Genomic DNA, 21012 nt, shown 5'->3' with positions numbered 1-21012 from the left:
TCCTTATACTTTTCAGTGTTTCTCAAAGCATATAATACCTCCTAGTAAGTATGCCCTAAAGGAGTTGATAAAGAAATCTCAATTGATTAAGATGAAAAAAGAACTTGGGTACTTCTTTTGTAGCGAGAATCCAGTCAGTTATAGACATATTTACTAACCTTATTCTATGATTGCTCTAGGCCAGTTCAGCAACTTACCAATATTTAAAAATAAAACTTTCATGTGTAGGGATTCCTCAATATCTTTTTTAAAATGACTGATTCAATAATGTACATGAAAAATACTTGAAATATACTCAATGAAAACCACCAGTTCTTTTTGGGGGGCATATGATCACTTAATATTATTCTCTGGGTGCTATTTAAATCACCACTATATAAACCACTATATAAACACTTATTTACAAATCAAAATTAAAAAGGACAAACAAAGGTCATTATATAAGATTTGTTTTTTTTTAATTTGAACAGAAAGTAAACAAGAAGTAGATAATTTTTCTTAGAGAGGTGGTAGAAACATTATTATGTCTCATGGAATGAGTACATCGAGTTCCACTTTAGTAGCCGGTGATCTGCAGAATTATGCAGGAACAAGAATATAAAATGCGCCTTCCTGAGCCCCAGTCTGGAAAAAATTGATTATACTAATTATGCTGATTATGCTCAGTTGACATTCTCATTGTGTAAGTATTAGTAATTTAAGGGTGGTTTGTAAAACAGAATCTTAGGGGCAATCAACTTCTACATTAGGACAGAATAATTAAACATAGTGATCCAAATATAATAAAAACGCATTCAGAATTCACACAGGTAAACTAAATCCTAGGACGCATATAATCTCTTCCATGCGCACAAGGTTTTGATAAAAGATCATTTTTTAACATGAAATCATAGTAAAAGACTGAGAGATCACATTGCTTATTCAGTGCAATACCCTCAACAGGGCATTCCTAAGGATACCTTAGATGTTAACTCTACAGAATCATCAGACTTCTAAGGAATGGTCTACTAGGAAACACAACTCTGTCCAATTAAAAAAAAATCTCTTAAACCATGGAGCTTGATTTCTAAGGATTTTCCCAAACATTGAGAAGGTAAGGCAGATAGTAACCATCTGTGTAAGCAAAACAAAGTGGATTTTGTCATCACATCTCCAAAAATAACCCCCAACCAACCCAACACTGTAAAGGGAGGGCACATTTGTTATTCAGAAAAGGAGAGGTCAGAGAGGCTTGTAAAGAGTCCAAAGCCTCTGAGACACAAGGAATGAGTGTAAATGAGGCAGCTAAAGAAATCTGTCACTGTGCAACTAACTGCTATTGGGTGACGACATGAAAGACTCTAATTCTACACTGATTTGTGTGTGTTTCTCAGTACCCTGGGATAGGCAAAGAAAACCCAGAACTATCTCATTAGAGCAGGACAGGTGATGACCCCAATTTTAAACGGGGCTCTTCACTGAAGGAAAAGAAAGGTCCACAAAAGTCAAATTAGCTGACTTCAAATGGTTGACATCCCAGGATGAATCAGGTTACACTGATTTTAAGCCCAATTTAATTTAGGCAGGTTTTTAACCACAAGAATAAGGACATTCTTAGTACATATTAATAATTAAACCAACATATACACAATTAGCAATATCCTACATAATATTAAGTGTTTTTAACCGCTTGTTTTGGATTATTCTATACCTAGAGTTAATTATTTTAAAACAAGCTTAATAATTTTATTTTACAATGTACTTTGTATTTCCATGGAGACTCTGAACTTATTATTTCAAGGAAGCAGCTATAAGTCTTCACATTTTAAGAGCCAAACTCGACTGTGTCTTCAGTTATCTGTTTGAACTCATAATTGCCTCTCCCATCCATATGCAGGTAATACTGTAGGAAAGAAGGAAAATGAATTAACTAAAATAAAGTCTCCCCTGTATCAGAAATTTTTTTACATATTTTTTACATATTACATTAAAATCTTTACGTATTTTATCCTCAAATTTCTGCAGCTGATGATTTTCCAAATCAAGTTTATACAGGGAAAAACAGATTATAGCGAACAGAGGTAAAACTTTCTCAAATGAACTCAACTGCTGCTTTATCCCAAAGACAAGTAAAAAAAGATTTGTCTGCTTTAAAAAAATCTTACCATAGAAGATGAGACTCCACAAAAGTAATGGGAAGGTTCTCAAGAAAAGTGGTATGGTATCACAATGGAGGTAAAGAGCATACTTGTTTTGAATTTTTAAAGGAATGCTACAGGGCTGACAAAAATATGGGCTTCAAAGGCAGTAGCCTTTGAAAAGCAAAGGAAGTATAAAGACAAAGGAGATATTTGCTGTGTCTTGCAGAGTGCATTGTCTATTCTGCTAACACTATACAATACCTATGCATACACAAAATGACAGATTACATTAACTAGAAGAGAAACTAAAAGGGCTGGAGGAATACATTTCCATTAGGTGGGTGAATGGCATTCTTGAAGGAGTATAAGAAATTCTTCAAGAAACAAATAAAAATGACTGGTAAATAGTAGAATCTGTTGGAATAGCAGTCATATTTCTTTTCTAATTTTTCACAATGCCATGTTTTGGTTAGATTTTGATTATTTAGACTCCAAGGTGCTCTTCTGTCTTCTTAATATTGTCATGCCAGTTCTATCTGCAACTTTCTCATTCTTTGTCTGAACCAAATAAATTAAAATTAAATCAATTGCTTCCAATATTTATAAGTTGTCAATATACATAAAGGCTTGAGTGTGTTTCACAGAAACATTGATTTGACTAGTTATCTCTGTTCAAGTAAAAATTGGCTTTATAAAATTTCAAATATTAGAAAATTTTTAAAGTCAGTTTTTGACTTAATAAGGCCAAGGTTAACTGTATTTCATTATCAACAACTTTAATGAACTCACTTTTAGGCTTTTCCTCTCAAGTTATAAACTAGGAGCATTCAGCAAGGCTTGAATGCAATGATTTCCAATGTTTCTGGAGTCATTTTTTTATTAACTTTTTGCATATACACATCTTATTTCCCCAGGTAGATAATAAATTCTTTTAGTTAGAAAATCCAAATGAATTTACTTTTTATAGCACATCAGGTTTATTTCTGGCAATAAATGGAGACAACTCATGCTGCTACAGTCTAGCATATCAAGTATTTCACTCTAATACCAAGACAAATAGAACAATTGTTCTAATATAGACCCCACTACAATAATGCAAAAGTTTATATAGTCAAGTTCAAACTTCAATAATTCTACTCCGTAACTTTTGATAGTGCAATGAAAAAAAGGAGGAGACAGCAATCAACTTATTTTCAAAACTACAAAAACAAAACATTCCCCAAATTCCTACTTAATAGTCCACCCCCTTTTTCAAAGCCAAAAAGATAGGCTGTAATTAGCCACATTTTTATTACATCAAGCATCTTAAAAGAACCTCCATGTTTATCTGTTCCGGGGTTATATACCCCCAGTTAAATACAAGTGAGCCTTAAGGAGAGGAGTACTTTCATTTTTGTCAGGATATTCCCATCCTCTAGTAGTATATTAATTATACATAATATAGATTCTTAAGTTCCCACAAAGAAAGTCATTTGGAATTGTATGTAATTTTTTGATAGCTGATGTTTCCAAAACTAAAATATTACTTAAAAAAAAGAAAAGAAAAAATCCACAGCATTTAATAAACATTAATTGTCTATTTCTCAAGGGATTTTATAGGGCTTTTTTAAAAAATGAAAATGTGAAAAAATTTAAAACCATTTTTATTTGGAAATAAGAAATAAAATATAAATTCAAGTCAACTAAAAACATAGCACCACAAAAACAAAAACAAAAATACAAACCTCATGGTGCTTCCATAGGGATTTTCTATGAGATACAGTGAAAAGGGTGATGCCAACCTAAAATCAAGAAAAATAATTTATGTATTTATAAATTATATAACTTCATGAATAAACTAGCATCAGCATAGCATAGTGAAAGATCTGAATCTATAAGTATAAGCCCTGAATTCTCATGTCAGTTCTGCTACTAAATGTGTGATATGGAGATAAAAGTCAGATAACTTCCCTGGGCCTCAGTTTCTTTGCCTGTAAAGTGAGAAAGGTGGATTAGATGACTTCTATATCCCTTTCCAGCTCTTGTGTTGTAATAACATTCCTACAGAACCACCAACACCAAAATGGATGGCTAAGAAAGAGTAATGCACTCGGAGAAGGGAGGGGGACCTTACACACATGCTCATGCTCGGTCTCGCTCTCTCTCGCGCTCTTTCTCAAAGAGAATGACAAAACATAAGAAAATGTAATCATAACTTTGAATATGAATTGGATAAAATCATCCATGAAATAGAAGTGGATACCAAAATAGACAGAATTCAACAATATGTTATTCACAAGAAATACACTTGAAATAAAGACACACATAAAGGGTTAAAATAAGGTCTAAAGCAGAATCTATTATGATTCAATGGAAGTAAACAAAGTAGGGAGTAGCAATCATGATCTCAAACACACACACACACACACAAATGCGAAGCAAAAATTAGTTAAAAGAGGTAAGTAGGGAACTATTCTGCTAAAAGGCATCACAGACAATGAAGTATTATCAAAATTAAAGTATAAGCATCAAATGACATAGAATCCAAATTCTAAAAAGGAAAAGTTAAATGACTTAAAGGAAAAAACAGAGTGTAAAACTATTCCAATGAGACCTCAATTTTCTCCTCTCAGAGTTAGAGAAATCTAACTATAAAGTAGTTTTTTTTTAAAAAGGAGATAAACTTAATTTTTAAAAAGTTAAATATGATAGATTTCTAAAGAAAATCAAATGGGAATAGGAAGGAGTATACAATTTTTATCACTATATATGGAACCTTTACAAAAATTAACCATGAACTAGGACACAGAAACCTCACAACCAGATGCAAAAATATTAAACGCACCCTTTTCACATCATAATGCAATAAAAATTATATTCAATAAAGGGCATTGGAAGTACATATTAAAAATTAATTGGGCAGCAATGAAATGACCCAGGACAATGGATTTATGGAAAAGAACACTACCCACATTCAGAGGAAGAACTACAGGAGTAGAAACACAGAAGAAAAACAACTGTTTGAACACATGAGTTGATGCGGACATGATTGGGAATATAGACTCGAAACGACCATGCCAAAGCAACTATCAATAACATGTAAATAAGTCTTGATTGATAACACATGTTAAAACCAGTGGAAATGCACGTTGGATATGGGGGGGGGGTTCAAATGGGAGTGAAGGGGAAAGTAAAAACATGAATCATGTAAAAAATACATAAATTAAGACTGGTTTGAAAAAAAAGAAATATAAAAAAATTAATTGGAAACTAAATATTCTTATCCTAATGAAAGAGTGGCCTATAGAACAAACATAAAAACAATAATATTGAAAATAGTAACAATGAGACAACATACCAAAATCTGTGAGATACAATTAAAGCAAGTACTTGGGGAAAAATGTATATCTCTAAATATATACATCAATGAAAGAGAGAAAGAGGAGACTTCCAGGTTAAGATGGTTGCAGTGTAGAAGCAAAGTTCTTCCTCTCCTCAACATCAACCGATATAAAGTGCCTCAAAAGGACAAAAAAACAAATGAGCAGATGAGCAAAGGGGCTCCACTGTAGGACACAGCCTTGAAGGTAGGTGGGATTTGGCTATTTCCAAGCTATAAGGGGACAAAATAATTCCACCAAAATGGGAGCTGATAAACCCTCCTCCACTCCACCTTTAGCGCCAGAGTCAGAGCCAGGGTGCCAGAATCAAAGTGAGCGTGGGGCAGTCACTAGGTTCTCAGGAGCTAGTTGAGAACACCACAGACTTACCCTTGGGAGCAGCAAGACTTGGGACCCCAGGAGGCTAAGGAATGCAGACCTTGGGAGCAGAGCTAGAGGAGAGAGGGGCGGCACACAGCAGAAGCCGTGGAGACTTGAAAAATAGTCTCAGGGCAAAAACCTATCCATAGCTTGACACACAAAGAGCCTGCCCTCCTCACTCAGACTTCAGGCTGGGAAGGGAACAGAAACCAACAAAGCAATGGATAGCAGCACCCAAGAAATACAATCTTCAACCACAAAAAGAACAAGAGAAAGGCACTGACCCAGTATAATTTTTATGGAGAAAAAATCCATACTATAGAGGAGACAGCAGAGGATGACAAACAAGTAAACACATCCAAACCTTCCCAAAAAATGGAAATTGGTCACAACCTCTTGAGGAGCTTAAATTTGAGATGATGAACCAAATGAGAAAGATAGATAAAACTTGGCAAGATAAGTGAGAAATAGTTCAAAAAGAAAATAACAGTTTAAAAGACAGAAACTCCCACTTGGAAAAAGAAAATCCAGAAATCAAATCAAATGATAAGCAAATTGGAGACGAGAATTACACAGCTGAAAGTCATGAAAAGCAGGATAGACCAAACGGAAAAGGAAAAGCAAATGATCATAGATGAAAACCAGTCTTTAGCGACCAGAACTGGGCAAGTAAAAGTTAATGATCTCGCAAGACAGCAAGAATTAATAAAGCAAGGTCAAAAGAATGACTAAATAGAAGGAAACATGAAATATCTCACTGAGAAGATAGTTGACTTGGAAAACAACTCCAGGAAAGACAATTTGAGAATCACAGGCCTACCTGAAAACCTGGAAATAAATAGAAACCTTAACATCATACTACAAGAAATTATTCAAGAAAACTGCCCTGATGTTCTTCAACAAGAGGGCAAAATAGACATTGAAAGAATTCATAGATCACCCTCTATATTAAATCCTCAAAAGACAACCCCCAGAAATGTAATTGCGAAATTACAAGAAGCCAGAAAGAGACAATTCAGATATCAAGGAGCACCAATCAGGATTACACAGGATTGTAGCCTCCACACTAAAGGACCAAAAGGCTTGGAATATGATATTAAGAAAGGCAAGAGAATTGGGTCTAAACAAGGATCACTTACCCATCAAAACTGACTATATACTTCCAGGGGAAAGTATGGAAATTCAACAAAATAGAAGATTTTCAAGTATTTTCACAGAAAAGACCAGAACTAAATGGAAAGTTTGATATCCAAACACAAAAAATCAAGATAAACATGAAAAGGTAAATAAGAAAGAGAGGGGAGAGAAAAAATCTTTTCTTTAAGGGCTTCGATAAGGTCAAATTGTTCATATTTCTATATTGTAAAATGTTATTTATAACTCTCAAAAATTGTATTCACTATTATAGTAGTTAGAAAAATTATTCTTAGGTAGAGGTTGGAGTACTAAGTGGTCTAAGATGATATGCAAAAAAAGAAAAGGGGAGGAAAAGAAAATGGCATGAAGAAAAACTTGAAGGAATAAGAAAAATGTGATAATCTATACCACACAAAGAAGTTCATGGGAAGGGGAGGAGAAGAATACTATTATAAGAAGGAAAGGAAGAGAGTGCTAATAGGTAATACTTAAAACTTACTCTCAGTGGAATCAATTCTGAGAGGGAAAAGCATCTAGATCCATTGGGGTATCAAATTCTCTCTTACCCTACAGGGAAGTTGAAAGGGGAAAAACCAAAGCGGGGGATAATGGGGCAGGGAATACAAAAAGAGAGGGAAAGAGAGGAGGTAGAGAATTTAATAGACTCTAAAAAAATAATAAAGAGAGGTTATAAAAGGGAGGGCAGGGAAAGAGAAGTAAAATAAGGGTGAGGATTATGGGGATTGCTTAAAAGCAAACCACTGGTCTAAAAGGAAACAGTGAAAGAAGAAAGCGCAGAACTAGGAGAAGAAATCAAAATGTTGGGATGAACTCACCCATATAACGAAAGTAAATAGCAAAGTGCATTAGAAAACAAAATCCTACCATATATTGTCTACAAGAAACACAACACACATGAGACAGGTAGACACACACAGGGTATAGGTAAAAGACTGGAGCAAAATCTATTGGGCATCAATTGAGAAAAAGAAGGAAGGAGTCTCAATCATGATATCTGACAAAGTCGAAGTAAAAATAGATCTGATTAAAAGAGATAGGGAAGGTAATTACATCCTGATAAAAGGCAATATAGACAATGAGAAAATATCAGTACTCATCATGTTTGCACCAAATGATATAGCATCCAAATTTCTAAAGGAGAAACTGGCAGAGCTAGAGGAGGAAATATATAGTAAAACTATACTAGTGGGAAACCTGAACATCCCTCTATCAGATCTAGATAAATCAAACCAAAAAATAAATAAGAGGTAAGAGATGCAAATGAAATCTTAGAAAAATTAGAGTTAACAGATATATGGAGAAAAATAAACAGGGATAAAAAGGAATAAACCTTTTTAGCAGCACATGGTATATTCACAAAGATTGACCATGTACTAGGGCATAAAAACATAGCAAACAAGTGCAAAAGAGCAGAAATAATATGTGCAACCTTTTCAGATCATAATGCAATAAAAATAATAATTAGTAAGGGCACATGGAGAGGCAAATCAAAAATTAACTGGAAATTAAATAATATGATTCTTCAAAATCAGTTAAAGAAAAAAATCATAGAAACAATAACTTCATTGAAGAGAATGACAATGAGGAGACATCACATCAAAATCTATGGGATGCAGTCAAAGCTGTACTCAGGGGGAAATTTATATCCCTGAGTGCATATCTTGACAAATTAGGGAGGGCAGAGGTCAATGAATTGGGCATGCAAATTAAAATACTAAAAAGAGAACAAATTTAAAAACCTCAGATTAAAAACTAAATTGGAAATCCTAAAAATTAAAGGAGAAATTAATAAAATTGAAAGTAAGTAAAAGAACAATTAAATTAATAAATAACACTAGAAGCTGGTACTTTGAAAAAAACAAATAAAATAAAGTATTGGTTAATCTAATAAAAAAAGAAAAGAAAACCAAATTAAGAGCATCAAAGATGAAATGGGAGACCTCACCTCTAATGAAGAAGAAATTAAGGTAATCATTAAAAACTATTTTGTCCAATTATATGGCAATAAATTTGGCAAAATAAGTGGTATGGATGAATATTTACAAAAATATAAATTGCCTAGATTAACAGAAGAAGAAATAGAATACTTAAATAATCCCATATCAGAAAAAAGAAATTGAACAAGCCATCAAAGAACTTCCTAAGAAAAAAGTCTCCAGGGCCAGATGGATTCACAAGTGAATTCTATCAAACTTTCAAAGAACAACTAATTCCAATACTATGCAAACTATTTGACATAATAAGCAAAGAAGGAATTCTACCAAATTCCTTTTATGATTCAAAGATGGTACTGATTCCAAAGCGAGGCAGATCAAAAACAGAGAAAGTAAACTACAGACCAATCTCCTTAATGAACATAGATGCAAAAATCTTAAACAGAATACTAGCAAAAGGACTCTGGCAGGTGATCAGGAGGTTTATTTACTATGATTAGGTGGGATTTATACCAGGAATGCAAGGATGGTTCAATATTAGGAAAAGCATCCACATAATTGACCATATGAACAAGCAAACCAACAAAGATCACATGATTATCTCAATAGATGCAGAAAAAGCCTTTAACAAAATACAATACTCATGCCTATTGAAAACACTAGAAAGTATAGGAAGAGAAGGACCTTTCCTAAAAACAATAAATAGTATATATTTAAAACAATTAGCAAGCATCATCTGCAATAGTTAAATTAGAAGACTTCCCAATAAAATCAGGTGTGAAACAAGGATGCCCATTATCACCTCTATTATTTAACATTGTACTAGAAACACTAGTAGTAACAAATAGAGAAGAAAAAGAAATTGAGGGTATTAAAACAGGCAATGAGGTGACCAAACTATCACTCTTTGCAGATGATATGATGGTCTACTTAAAGAATCCTAGAGAATCAACTAAAAAGCTAGTAGAAATAATCAACAACTTTAGCAAAGTTGCAGGATACAAAATAAATCCACATAAATCATCAGCATTTCTATATATTTCCAACACATCCCGGCAGCAAGAGGTAGAAAGAGAAATTCCATTTAAAATCACTCTAGACACAGAGCCAGAAGAACATTGTACACAGAGACCAATTCACTATGGTAAAATCGAATGTAATGGACTTTTGTACTAGCAGCAATGCAATGACCCAGGACAATTCTGAGGGATTTATGGAAAAGAGCATTACCCACATTCAGAGGAAGAACTACAGGAGTGGAAACACGGAAGAAAAACAACTGCTTGAACACATGGGTTGAGGCAGACATGATTGGGGATGTAGACTCGAAACTACCACACCAATGCAACTATCAACAATTTGGAAATAGGTCTTGATCAATGACACATGTTAGAACAAGTGGAAATGCACATTGGCTATGTGGGTGTGGGGGTGTGAGGGAGGAGGTCAGGGGGTGAAAGGGAAAGTAAGAACATGAATCATGTAACCATGATAACTTTTCTAAAAAATAAAAATTATTAAAGGAAAAAAAATAAAATCACTCTAGACAATATAAAATACTTAGGAATCTATCTGCCAAGATAAACACAGGAACTATATGAACACAACTACTGTGTTATTTGGAATTTGGGGGGGTTCTATTTAGAGGTATTTGAGGCTCATTTGAGTTTTAAATATTTAGATATATGCCAAACTTCCTGTGGATGCTTAAAGTCTTGGAAACTACATTTCCCATGATTCCTCTTATAAAATGGAGACAGACAGGAAGTGTGATGATGTAAGAGAATGTTATAAGACTCCTGGGGTCATTGGAGGCAGTCTCTTTTGCTACCTGGACTTGCTCTGGGTTGACATAGGAAAGGTGAAGGAAGGTACGAAAGGTAAATGGCTGATGGCAATGTTTTTGAAATACATCTTAGCCAGGCTTGTGGCCATTTCTTTATGTTACCAAGATGGCCCTAATTAAAATATTACTTCTTTTACTCTCAGTCTCTATTATTTTTAATTGTTACACTACAAAACACTTTCCACACAATTAAAACTATATCTAAATAATTGGAAAAACATTAATTGCTCAAAGGTAGGATGAGCTAACATAATAAAAATGACAATCCTACCCAAACTATTTACTTTAGTGCCATGCCTATCAAACTACCAAGAAACCTTTTTACTGAAGTAGAAAAAGCTATAACAAAGTTCATTTGGAAAAACAAAAGATCAAGAATATTAAGGGAAATAATGAAAAAAAATGTGAAGGGGTGGAGGGTAGCAGTACCAGATCTTAAACTGTACTATAAAGCAGTGGACATAAAAACAATTTGGTACTGGTTAAGAGACAGAAGGGAGGATTACTGGAATAGACTTGGGGTAAGTGACCTCAGCAAGACAGTGTATGATAAATCCAAAGAGCCCAGTTTTGGGGACAAAAATCTACTATTTGACAAAAACGTCTGGGAAAATTGAAAAACAGTATGGGAGAGATTAGGTTTAGATCAACATCTCACACCCTATACCAAGATAAATTCGGAATGGGTGAATGACTTGAATATAAAGAAGGAAACTATAAATTAGGTGAACATAGAATAGTATACATGTCAGGCTATAGGAAAGGAAAGATTTTAAGACCAAGCAAGAATTAGAAAATATTACAAAATATAAAATAATTTTGATTACATTAAATTAAGACGGTTTTGTAAAAACAAAACCAATGCAATCAAAATTAGAAGGGAAATAACAAATTGGCAAAAAATATCTTTATAACAAAAACCTCAGACAAAGGTCTAATTACTCAAATTTATAAGGAGCTAAATCAATTATACAAAAAAGCAAGCCATTCCTCAATTGATAAATGGGCAAGAGACATGAATAGGCAATTTTCAGATAAAGAAATCAAAACTATCAATAAACACATGAAAGTGTTTTCTTTGTGGTGGCAAAAAATTGGAAAATGAGGGGATGCCCTTTAATTGTGGGGAATGGCTGAACAAATTGTGGTATCTGTTGGTGATGGAATACTATTGTGCTAAAAGAAATAATGAACTGGAGGAATTCCATGTGAACTGGAATGACCTCCAGGAATTGATGCAGAGTGAAAGGAGCAGAACCAGGAGAATCTTATACACAGAGATGGATACACTGTGGCATAATCGAATATAATAGACTTCTCTACTAGCAGCAATGCAATGATCCAGGACAATTCTGAGGGACTTAAGAGAAAGAATGCTATCTACATCCAGAGAAAAAATTGTGGGAGCAGAAACACAGAAGAAAAACAACTGCTTGATCACATGGGTTGATGGGGATATGATTGGGGATGATCACCCTAATGCAAATATAGAAATAGGTCTTGATCAGTGACACATGTAAAACCCAGTCGAATTGCTCATTGGCTATGGGAGGGGATAGGAGGAAGGGAAAGAAAGAACATGAATCATGTAACCATGGAAAAATACTCTAAATTAATTAATTAAATAAAATTTTAAGAAATAAAATAAAACAGAGAAAGAGTAGATCAATGAATCAGATGTGCAGCCAAAAAAATTTTTTTAAAGAACTAATTAAAAATTCCCAATTAAACACCAAAATGCAAATTATGAAAAATCAAATCATAAATAAATTTGAAAGCTAAAAAAACTGAATTAATGAATAAAACAAAGAACTGGTTTTATAGAAGGGAAAAATGAATAAAATAGAGAAACTATTGGTTAATTAGATTTTTTAAAATAAAGGAGAAAACCAAATCACCATTATCAAAAAATGCAAAGGGTGAATGCATCACCAATGAAGATGAAATTAAAGCAATTATAAGGAGTTATATTGTGCAATTATATGCCAGTAAAATTCGCTAAGTGAAACAGATGAATATTTACAAAAATATTAACTGCCCAGATTAATAGAAAAGAAAATAGAGAACGTAAGTAACCCTATCTTAGAAAAAGAAATTGAGTAAGTTGAAATTAAATAAATGAGCTTCCTAAAAAAAAAATTCTCAGGGCCACATGGATTTACAAGTGAATTCTACCAAACACTTAATCCCAGTACTATTTAAAGTACTTAAAAAGTAGGTAAAGAAGGAGTTCTATCAAATTCCTTTTATGACACAAATATTTAAACCATGGAGAGCAAAAAAGAAAGAAAAGCCAATTTCCCTAATGCATATGATGCAAAATTCTAAATAAAATAGTAGCAAGGAGATTATTGTATCACAAGTATTATATACCATGACCAGGAAGAATTTATACTAGGTATGCAGGATAGTATAGTTAGAGAACTCTAATGCAAATCAACTAAAAACCTAGTTGAAACAATTAACAACTTTAGCAAAGTTGCTAGATATAAAATAAACTCACACAAATCATTAGCATTTCTATGGGTTATCAACAAAACCTAGCAGAGGGAGATAAAAAATTCCATTTAAAATAATTGCAGACATTATCAAATAATTGGGAGCCTGCTGCCACCAAGGCAAATGCATGGACTATAAAAACACAATTACGAAACACTTCACGCAAATACAGACAGATCTAAACAACTGGAGAAAATATTAGTTGTCCATGGTTAAGCCAAACCAATATAATAAAAATGACAATTCTACCTAAGCTAATTTACTTATTCTGTGCCATGCCAAACAACCAAAGAATTAGTTTACAAAGCTAGAAAAATGATAACAATAACAAATAATAATCACACAATCCACATAAATCACAAAAGACAAGAATATTAAGAGAACCAATGAAAAACAATATGAAGGAAGGAGGCTTCACAGTACCAGATTTCAAACTTTATTACAAAGTGGTAATCATGAAAACAATCTGGTACTGTTTAGGAAATAGGGTGCAGAATCAGTGGAATAGATTAGGTATGCAATACATAGTAGAAAATGACATATTAATCCAACGTTTGATAAATTCAAGCTTTTGGGGCAAGAACTCACTATTTGACAAACTGATGGGAAAATTGTAAAGCAGTAACCTAGATACAAATCAACATTACATAATGCATATTAAAAATAAGGTCAAAATGGATAAATGATCTAAATATAAAGGGCAATATAAGTTAGGGGAGGATGGAAACTTTTACTTATCAGATCTATGCAGAAGGGAAGAGATTTATGAATAAATAGGTGATAAGAGAGGATCATGGGAAGTAAAATGGATAATTCTGATTACATGAAATTTTAAAACATTTGTATTAAACAAAAGTAAGGCAGCCAAAATTAGAAAGAAAGGAGTAAACTGTGAGGAAATTTTAATATCAAAATTCTCTGATAAAGCCTCATTTTTCAAATATATAAGGAAGTGAGTTAAAAATTATAAAAATATAAAATAAGAGCCATTCCCCAATAGATGAGAGGTCAAAGAATATGAATAGTCAGTTTTCAGAAGAAGAAATCACATGAAATGTTCCAAATCACTATTGATTAGAAAAATTAAAGCAACTCTGAGATATGACTTTACATCTATCAGACCGGTGAAAATGAAAGAAAGAGAAAATAACCACTGTTGGAAAGGAAGTAGAAAAATTGGGACACTAATGTTTATTGAGTCATGAACTAGTCCAACCATTCTGGAAAAAAATTGGAAATTTTCCCAAAAGGCTATAAAACTGTGCATACCCTTTGGTCCAACAATGCCAGTACTAGGTCTGTATCCCAAAGAAATTTGAAAAAAAGGAGCCACTTGTACAAAAATAGTTATAGTAGCTCTTTTGGAAGTGGCAAATAACTAGAAATTGAAGGGATGCCCACCAATTGGGAAATGGCTGAACAAGTTATGGTATATCAATGTGAAGGAATATTACTGTGCTATAAGAAATGACAAGCAAGATGATTTCAGAAAAATCTGGGAAGTCTTAAGATTGATGCAAACTGAAGTGAACAGAAACAAGAGAATGGTCTTTATAGTAATAGCTATATTGTAATGATGATCAACTGTATGAACCAAGACAATACCAAAAAGACCCCTGACGAAAAACGCTATCCACTTCCAGAAAAAACTAATGAAGTCTGAATACAGACTAAAGCATACCTTTTTCACTTTCTTTGTTTCTTGCTTTTTAAAAAAATTACAACATGGCTAATATGGAAATGTTTTACATAACTTCACAAGTACAATTAATACACCACTTGCCTTCTCAAGGAGTAGGAGAGGCAAGACTTATGAGGAAGAGAATTTAGAACTCAAAATTTAAAAATAAAAAAAAAGTAAAATTTATTTAAGAAAAAAATACTCTGACCCTTCCTTACCTTCCGGCAATGACTGTAAATGTAGCCTTCTACATCAACACTAACAGCACTAGTACATTCATCTAAAATGGCAAACTGGGGTTTATGGTAAAATAATCTTGCCATCTGAAACATGAAAAAAAATATTATAAGAAAAAAAGTCAAAATAGTCATCTAAAACACAATAGTAAAAAGTACACTTAGTCTAAGAATTATTTTTTAAAAAGAACACTAGTAACACATTCATAAATCATACAAACAATAAAAAAATGTGGTTTCCAGAAGCCAGGCATTGAACATGAATGTTTTAAAAAACAGCATTTTATTACCCTGAGCAAGTGTGGAGCCCTTTGCAAAGGGACAATTACACATTTCCCAAACATTTATATGCAGAGTACTTATCTATAAAAGTTTATTAAAATCTCAATTTGGGCTTAAATAATTTATAATGGTACCAGTAGAAGTTTTAACTTTGCATTTATCATTAAGGTAGTCTGCTATACAAATAACTTTGATGATAACATTACAATGGGTATATTTAAACTGTTCTGGACATGTTTTAAAATTTTTATTGATTCTTAGTCTTCTCATCTATAAAATAGGAATAATTATGCCTGGAGTATATATATCACATCATTTTTTTTTTTAACCCTTGTACTTTGGTGTATTATCTCATAGGTGGAAGATTGGTAAGGGTGGGCAAAGGGGGTCAAGTGACTTGCCCAGGGTCACACAGTTGGGAAGTGGCTGAGGCTGGGTTTGAACCTAGGACCTCCTGTCTCTAGGCCTGACTCTCACTCCACTGAGCTACCCAGCTGCCCCACATCACATCATTTATGTAAAATATTCTGCAAACTTTACAATATCAATTATCAACACTATTACTCCAATGTGTGGAAGGAAGTCATCAAAGAAATATTTTTAGCCTTGATATAAAGAAAAACTTCCTTAAAAATACAACTAACAAAAAAATAGAGCAGGTAGCTTTGAAAAAAAGAAGCTTCCCCCTCACTGGACATCTTTATTAAAAAGCTTGATGACTATTTGTTGATCATGTGATCATGTACTGAACTAGATGATCTCCAAGTTCCCTTTTAACTATAATATTCTGTGAAGGATTGGGCACTGAAAATGGTGAATAGGAAGAATAACTGTTGGCTTTCTATTGAAAGTTTCTTATGAAAAAGAGGGATGGCCATTGCTGCAAAGTATAGAACCAGGGATAACAGGCAGAAGTTACAAGGCAGATATATTTTGTTTAATATGTAGAAAACATAATTATCTTACATTCATAGTGCTTTTCAACTTACGAAGCATTTTACTATCATCGTTCTGCAGACACTGTCCTCCTTGGCATTTCTCACACAAAACACTATGTCTTCTAACTCAGGGCAGGGCCTGTTTTCTAGCTTTCTTCCTATCCCAAGAGCTTTACACATAGTCCAGCATACAGTATGCACATAATAAACGTTTGATAATTGAGACTATTTTTGTTGAGCTTTCACTCATCATTGGAAATTTCCTTCACTACAATATATTTCTAGATTTGTATTTTCAACTATTGTTCTTTCTTTTGCTTCTTTGAAGAGACTCAACTGTGAACCATTTATTCTCTTTTTTAGTTTCTCTCAAGGTCTTAAAGTGTCTAGTGAATGGTTATATAGCTGCCTCTTATACTCTTGGGAATCTACAGGATTCTGTATTTCTTCCTTTTGAGATCTTTAATGGATTAAAATTTTTTTTTATTTTTTTTTTTTTTGCCTTGTATTTCCTTTCTGCTTGCTTTTTTACTCATTACTCTGACAATGGATTTATCCCTAGTGTTGAACCTTAAAATTGCCTCAGCCTCCTCTTACCATGAGGAATTCACTTTCTATTCACCTTAGTTCCTTCTTTATGCAAATTCTGGGTGGAAAGGCCTGGTTCTAATTGGGTGGTAGTCTCCTTTCCATCAGGCCATTCTTTAGTTCTCTAGCTGAGTGTCTGCCACTTTTTTTAAGGCTTGAAGAAGGGTGAACCAGGTATTCTGTATGATTCTGCCACTACAGAGTTCTCTAGCCTAGGTGCCATCCCAAGAAAATCATGGCATCTTCTCCTCCCTCATACACGTATGGGCACAGTTGAGGTCTGCTGCTTGTTGAAACAATGCTGAGGTAAGGGCAGGGCATGATGTGGGTAGTGTGCCAGCAAATACTGCTGCAGGAGAGAAATTCCTGAGTAGGTCCCAAAACAGAAATGTGTGAATTGGTTTCTGTTCTCTAAGTAGTGGAATCTAGTGGTAGAAGGTGGAAGAATGGTACTGAATGAATGATAGAGATGAGAAATCTCCACTATTAGGCTGTTATCTCATTGGACACCTTGATTTCTTGACTTAATGGATTCAATTATAATTGTTCTAACTCTGAAACACAATTCTTCTTCTGGAGGGTAGAGTTAGGAGGTAATGGAAAAAAATATCTACCTCTCTAGCTTGTTGGTCAGGTGACATATCTGCCTTTTAGATATTTCAAAAGATGTCACAAAGCCTTTTTTTTTTTTTTTTAAAGCCTGGAACTCCCTAATATCAAACTGACCTCTTTCAACTCTAAGTAAGATTCTAAAGGGGAAAAAAAAACATCACCTCATCCCTGCTCAAACTCAAAATAAATTCTCAGTTTACTCTGTGTTACCACATCAATAGTTAAGTTCTTGGTCTCTGTTTAAGTCAACCTTCAGATTCTTGATTTTCTGCATTTCATTTTCTTTAACATTATTCATGCCAATTTTATTTTGATTTAATGTGCATGAAGCAACCTATAAAATAAGTTTTCAGAATGCTTTGTGCTAAACTTAATAATGCCAAAGATTTCCCTCAAGTAAGTTACCATTTATTATTTGCTAATACTTGCCTGTCTTCCCATCTATCTATTTTGTTAATCAGGAATTGAGAACAATTAATTTGCTCATGTTTTATTAGATTGGCATATATCACATTCTAAGTTCAAACTGTAGAAGTGGAAGGGAACTCATATGCAATCAGGAAATTGGGATATACAAAAAAAGGAGAGCAGAATTATAGGTAGGCATGGTAAACAGATGGATGACTGATAGAAATCCTGTGGTATCCCTTTCTAGTCATCCAGGTTTCACAACCTCAGATACCCTTGACTCCCCACTCGCCTTCATTTCACATACCCATTCACTTGCCAACTCTTTTACTTCCATGACATCTCTCTCATCCATTCCCTTCTCTCTGCTCCCATGGCCATTTCTCTAATTCAAGCCCTTATCCACTCCTGCTTATTACTGAATAGCTTTCTAATTGGGTCCTCTGCCATAAGTCTCTATCTTCTCTAATCTATAGTAGAGAAAACTGAAATTGTAATAGTTCTAAAGTAGAAGCTAACCATTTCACTCACCTTCTTAAATTCCAAAAGCACCTTACTACTGCCTCTAGGATTTGGCAGAGAGGACAGAGAGTTGGAACTGGAGTCAGGAACATCTTAGTTCAAATGTGCCCTCAGATACTTACTATGTGAACATAGGCAAATCACTTGACCTCTCTCTGCCACAATTTCCTCATCTATAAAATGGGGAATAACAATATCCCCCTACCTCAGAGTTGTTGTAAGGATCAAAAGAGAAAATCTGTAAAGCGCTGAGCACAATGAATGCTTATTCTTTTTTCTTCTGTTTGCCATTTCAAGCCCTAAGTTGTCTGTACCTTACTCTTTCTGGTATAATCAATCCACTAGCAGCCCTGTTCTTCACACACACAATGCAGGCTCTTAAGAACTTCCTTCATGAGGCACTTCCCAACTCACTTGTACATGTTCATAGGCTGCTCTGCTCTCTTATATCCTTAGCATAGACTAGGAGCTTCAGAAACACATGTTAAGTAATTTACTGACCAAAATATACTCTTTCTTCCTATATCCTCCTGGCTACTACTTTAAACTCAGTTAATGCTAATAAAAATTGCTTTTAAGTTGCTCAAATTCTGGTATATACATGGAGGTCAACACTGATGTGAAATCTGTCTGTTTCTTGAGAGACACTCCATACCATTATTCATAATGCATCATGTTTGGTAAAAGATGTACCTATTTGAGCAACCATCACTATGCTGGTACTTTATATACTTTTTAAAAAAGGTTGGGGGGGGGGCAGCTGGGTGGCTCAGTGGATTGAGAACCAGAACTAGAGATGGAGGTCCTGGGTTCAAATATGACCTCAGACACTTTCTAGCTGTGTGACCCTGGGCAAGTAATTTAACCCCCATTTCCTTGCACCTTACTCCTCTTCTGCCTTGGAACCAATACACAGTGTTGATTCTAAGATGGAAGGTAAGGGTTTAAAAAAAAAAAGAATCTACCAAATTTTGCATAGATTGTATGAGATTCTTCTTCTTTTTTTTTTTTTAAAGAAGTTTATTTCCTCTCCACTCCCAACCCCCAGCAGTGAGCAGTTTGGGTTCATTAAAGGCAACTCTCAGTTCCCCAAATGCAATTTAGTCCAATCCCCTTTTCTTTCTCAACTCCAGAATCAGTTCATTTTTCCTGTTATACTTGTCCAAAATGAAGCTAATGATGGATTGTAAGGTATAGTTGGCCTTAAATGTCTTTAATCCATCATGTCTAGTCGGGTTAATTAGATCAATTTGTTTAACTATGTTGTAGATTTAATAAACTCCCAAGTATTTGGAAGATTTACACAGAGAGAAAGGATGTCAATCAACATTGTAAAGCTCTGTAAGCAGGATCCATATCCTCCTATATGTATCAGATTCTTTAGTTCTGATTATATGAACCATAAAAATTCAAACACTTTTGGCTGGAGAGTGGGAGTGGGTGTTACGGTTGGTTCCAGACCTGTGATCTTATCAGTGTATGTGGAAACTCCTTCTAATTATGAAGACCTACAACTTTATCTTCTATCAGAGAATTCCCTGGGACAAAGAAAAGCTAAGTGACTTGCCCATGATCATAAGGCTAGTTGTATCAATGACAGGATTTGAGCTGAAGTTTTCCTTGCTCTGAAGCCAGTCCTTTGTCCTCTAAGTCATACCATCTCTATTTAGGATATGCTTAAAAAAATTTTAAGACACTATAGAGTATTATGCTAAATCCATAACATTAAGATTCAGGAGAAAAAAATACGATTAGAAAGATTAGGAAAGGGGTCAGAAAACAATAATCAAATCCAAGGAAAATAGAGATCTAAAAAAGAATATGATTAATTTTCATCCTGGATTTTATTTCACCATTATTGATTATACCTAGCTCACCCTCAAACTTCACTGGTAACCATATCAGAAAGTGATGTCACAAGGCACCCACCTTAAAGGCTACTGTTTCTCTTTTTTGTCTGATTGCATTTTGCAATTCTAATTTCAAATATATTAAATGTACACTATTTATTGATAGGTACCAGCCACAATCCTTAGTATATTAATATAAAAAACAATTTCAACCAAATTATTAAAATTTATATTCTTAATCATAAATATACTAGGTCCATAAAAATAGTGATTTTCTGTGAACAGCTAAGAATTCTTTGAATATTTTCTATAAGATAGACATACCGCCATTCTTTGTTTTTCTCCACCACTGAGTACATCCATCCAGTCCTGAACACTGTCCCAGCCTCCTTCACGTTCCAAGATGTGACCCAACTGGACATTATCTAAATATTCCTTCAGCACCTTTTAACAAAATTATGATAGATTAAATTTGCTATCTAATTGATCTTTGCACTTTTAGAGAATGGAATAGGAACACTTCTGTTGCCAAAGATATCCACAATACATTTCGCAAGATTTTTTTAAACATTTTCAATTTACCCTGTGTTTATCATAT

The 21012-nt window shown here is 34.0% G+C and overlaps 1 protein-coding gene across 10 annotated transcripts in view; it reads right to left on the bottom strand.

The window, feature by feature from the left end:
- Positions 1-436: 436 nt before the first annotated feature.
- Positions 437-21012, bottom strand: part of ABCD3 (ATP binding cassette subfamily D member 3) — a 135125-nt gene continuing 114549 nt past the window's right edge. For all 10 annotated transcript variants that reach the window (XM_044672058.1, XM_044672053.1, XM_044672054.1 and 7 more), the window contains 4 exons: positions 20739-20858; positions 15197-15301; positions 3845-3901; positions 437-1882 (listed from right to left, as the gene is read on the bottom strand). In XM_044672058.1, coding sequence (XP_044527993.1) covers positions 1805-1882; positions 3845-3901; positions 15197-15301; positions 20739-20858 — 360 coding nt within the window. In that variant the 3' untranslated portion in view covers positions 437-1804. The remainder of the gene's footprint in view (positions 1883-3844; positions 3902-15196; positions 15302-20738; positions 20859-21012) is intronic.

Source organism: Gracilinanus agilis, chromosome 4 (assembly GCF_016433145.1).
Source record: "Gracilinanus agilis isolate LMUSP501 chromosome 4, AgileGrace, whole genome shotgun sequence".
NCBI classification, from domain to species: Eukaryota; Metazoa; Chordata; class Mammalia; order Didelphimorphia; family Didelphidae; genus Gracilinanus; species Gracilinanus agilis.
The sequence above is the reverse complement of the archived record's forward strand: the minus strand, read 5'-3'. Positions and strand labels throughout refer to the sequence as shown.